General features: G+C 46.9%; 1 protein-coding gene across 1 annotated transcript; it reads left to right on the top strand.

Annotated features, from left to right (window-relative positions):
• The first annotated feature begins 349 nt into the window (after positions 1-349).
• LOC105554228 (olfactory receptor 2S2) lies at positions 350-1,382 on the top strand. Its single transcript, XM_012000616.1, has one exon. The coding sequence runs from the start codon at positions 398-400 to the stop codon at positions 1,355-1,357; it is 960 nt and encodes a 319-aa protein (XP_011856006.1). The 5' UTR covers positions 350-397; the 3' UTR covers positions 1,358-1,382.
• The last annotated feature ends 912 nt before the right edge of the window (positions 1,383-2,294 follow it).

Below are 2,294 nucleotides of genomic sequence, written 5' to 3' on the forward strand. Positions count from 1 at the left end.
ACTTAATCATAATGCAGAGGAAAAACCCACCTTGGGCCAGGGATATGCTCTGCTGGGTTCAAGTCTTGTCTCTGTCACCAACTTGCTCAGAAGATTTGGACAGATCACTCCTCCTCCCTAGGCCTCTATTACCTTTGTGGACACCGAGAGGGTGCAGCAACATCAGAAAAATCCCTCAGGCACAACTGGACATTTGAGGCCCTCACCCACTACCTGTTCAGCTCTGACCTTCTGTCTTCTAAGATACCCCCTAATGTCTCTTTTCATCATTTTTCTCTTGCACAGGTATGTTCTTCTATTATGCAGTGGAACTTGACCACATATCAGATGCCTAGGACTCTTTCCAAAAAGCCTGATGTGCTGCTCAGTACTTTGCTGATGGCAGAGGGGATATCACATGGAAAAAGCCAATGAGACCTCCCCTGTGATGGGGTTCACTCTCCTGGGGCTCTCTGCCCACCCAGAGCTGGAAAAGACATTCTTCGTGCTCATCCTGCTAATGTACCTGGTGATCCTGCTGGGCAACGGGGTCCTCATCCTGGTGACCATCCTTGACTCCCGCCTGCACACACCCATGTACTTCTTCCTGGGGAACCTTTCCTTCCTGGACATCTGCTTCACTACCTCCTCAGTCCCACTGGTCCTGGACAGCTTTTTGACTCCCCAGGAAACCATCTCCTTCTCAGCCTGTGCTGTGCAGATGGCACTCTCCTTTGCCATGGCAGGAACAGAGTGCTTGCTCCTGAGTGTGATGGCGTTTGATCGCTATGTGGCCATCTGCAACCCCCTTAGGTACCCTGTGATCATGAGCAAGGCTGCCTATGTGCCCATGGCTGCCAGCTCCTGGGCTATTGGTGGTGCTGCTTCCGTGGTACACACATCCTTGGCAATTCAGCTGCCCTTCTGTGGGAACAACATCATCAACCACTTCACTTGTGAGATTCTGGCTGTTCTCAAGTTGGCCTGTGCTGACATTTCCATCAATGTGATCAGCATGGAGGTGACCAATGTGATCTTCCTGGGAGTCCCGGTTCTGTTCATCTCTTTCTCCTATGTCTTCATCATCGCCACCATCCTGAGGATCCCCTCAGCTGAGGGGAGGAGAAAGGCCTTCTCCACCTGCTCTGCGCACCTCACTGTGGTGATTGTCTTCTATGGGACCTTATTCTTCATGTATGGGAAGCCCAAGTCTAAGGACTCCATGGGAGCAGACAAAGAGGATCTTTCAGACAAACTCATCCCTCTTTTCTATGGGGTGGTGACCCCCATGCTCAACCCCATCATCTACAGCCTAAGGAACAAGGACGTGAAGGCCGCTGTGAGGAGCCTGCTGAGACCAAAAGGCTTCACTCAGTGATGGTGGAGGGGTCCTCTGTGATTGTCACCCACATGGAAGGAAGGAATCACAATCACATCAGCTGCCATTCAAAAGCCAAGTCATGTGGCATATAATGGTCTCTCACCCTAAGTCCATTTGCAGGAAATGTTAAACTTTTCAGATGATATCTCCTGAGTTTAGTCCTGTGTCTGACAGCTTCAGCAGACACCAGACTCAATAAATAATCAACTGTGATGAAGGCACTCTGAACACATGGTAAAACCACACAAGAAAGCAGCCACGAAAGCATGATGCATGGCCCTTAGAGTGTCTCAGCTCTAGATTTAGAACAGGGACGTGAGAAGGTTCTCACAGCAACTTACCAGCCCTACTGGATTCATCAGGGAAATCAGAGGAATAAGGAAGGAGTGGAAATTTTCATTGAGGCTTTAGTTTAATGCACTCAGTTTGCCTGAATGGCTAAGAAAAGATAAGTTCTTCACTTAGAGAGCTTCTGGTTGTGAATAATCTATTTTAATGACTGGATATATTTTTAGCTATGAGAAAATTTAGGCTATTTTTTCTTGATGCACTGCAGATCATTAAACACCGCCTAGTAAATTAAATAAACTTCAAGAAGTAATGAGTTCAAATTTGACATTCTTACAGAATTTCACAACAGGAAAGCTTGTATTCTGATAGATGCCAAGTCATGTTGTACAAAAAAGATGATGATAAATAGATAGATATAGATAGAAGTAGACAGATGGTGGCTATACATGTTTTGAAGACTTTGGGTCTAATTTTTTTTTTTTTTTTTTTTTTTTGTTGTCTTGCAGAGTCGCGCAGTGTCGCCCAGACTAGAGTTCAGTGCTTCAATATCGGCTCACTGCAACCTCTGCCTCCCAGGTTCAAGCAAGTCTCGTCCCTCAGCTTCCTGAGTAGCTGGGACAAAGGCATACACCACCATGCCTGG

Source organism: Mandrillus leucophaeus, unplaced genomic scaffold, assembly GCF_000951045.1.
Source record: "Mandrillus leucophaeus isolate KB7577 unplaced genomic scaffold, Mleu.le_1.0 Scaffold632, whole genome shotgun sequence".
Classification (NCBI taxonomy): Eukaryota; Metazoa; Chordata; class Mammalia; order Primates; family Cercopithecidae; genus Mandrillus; species Mandrillus leucophaeus.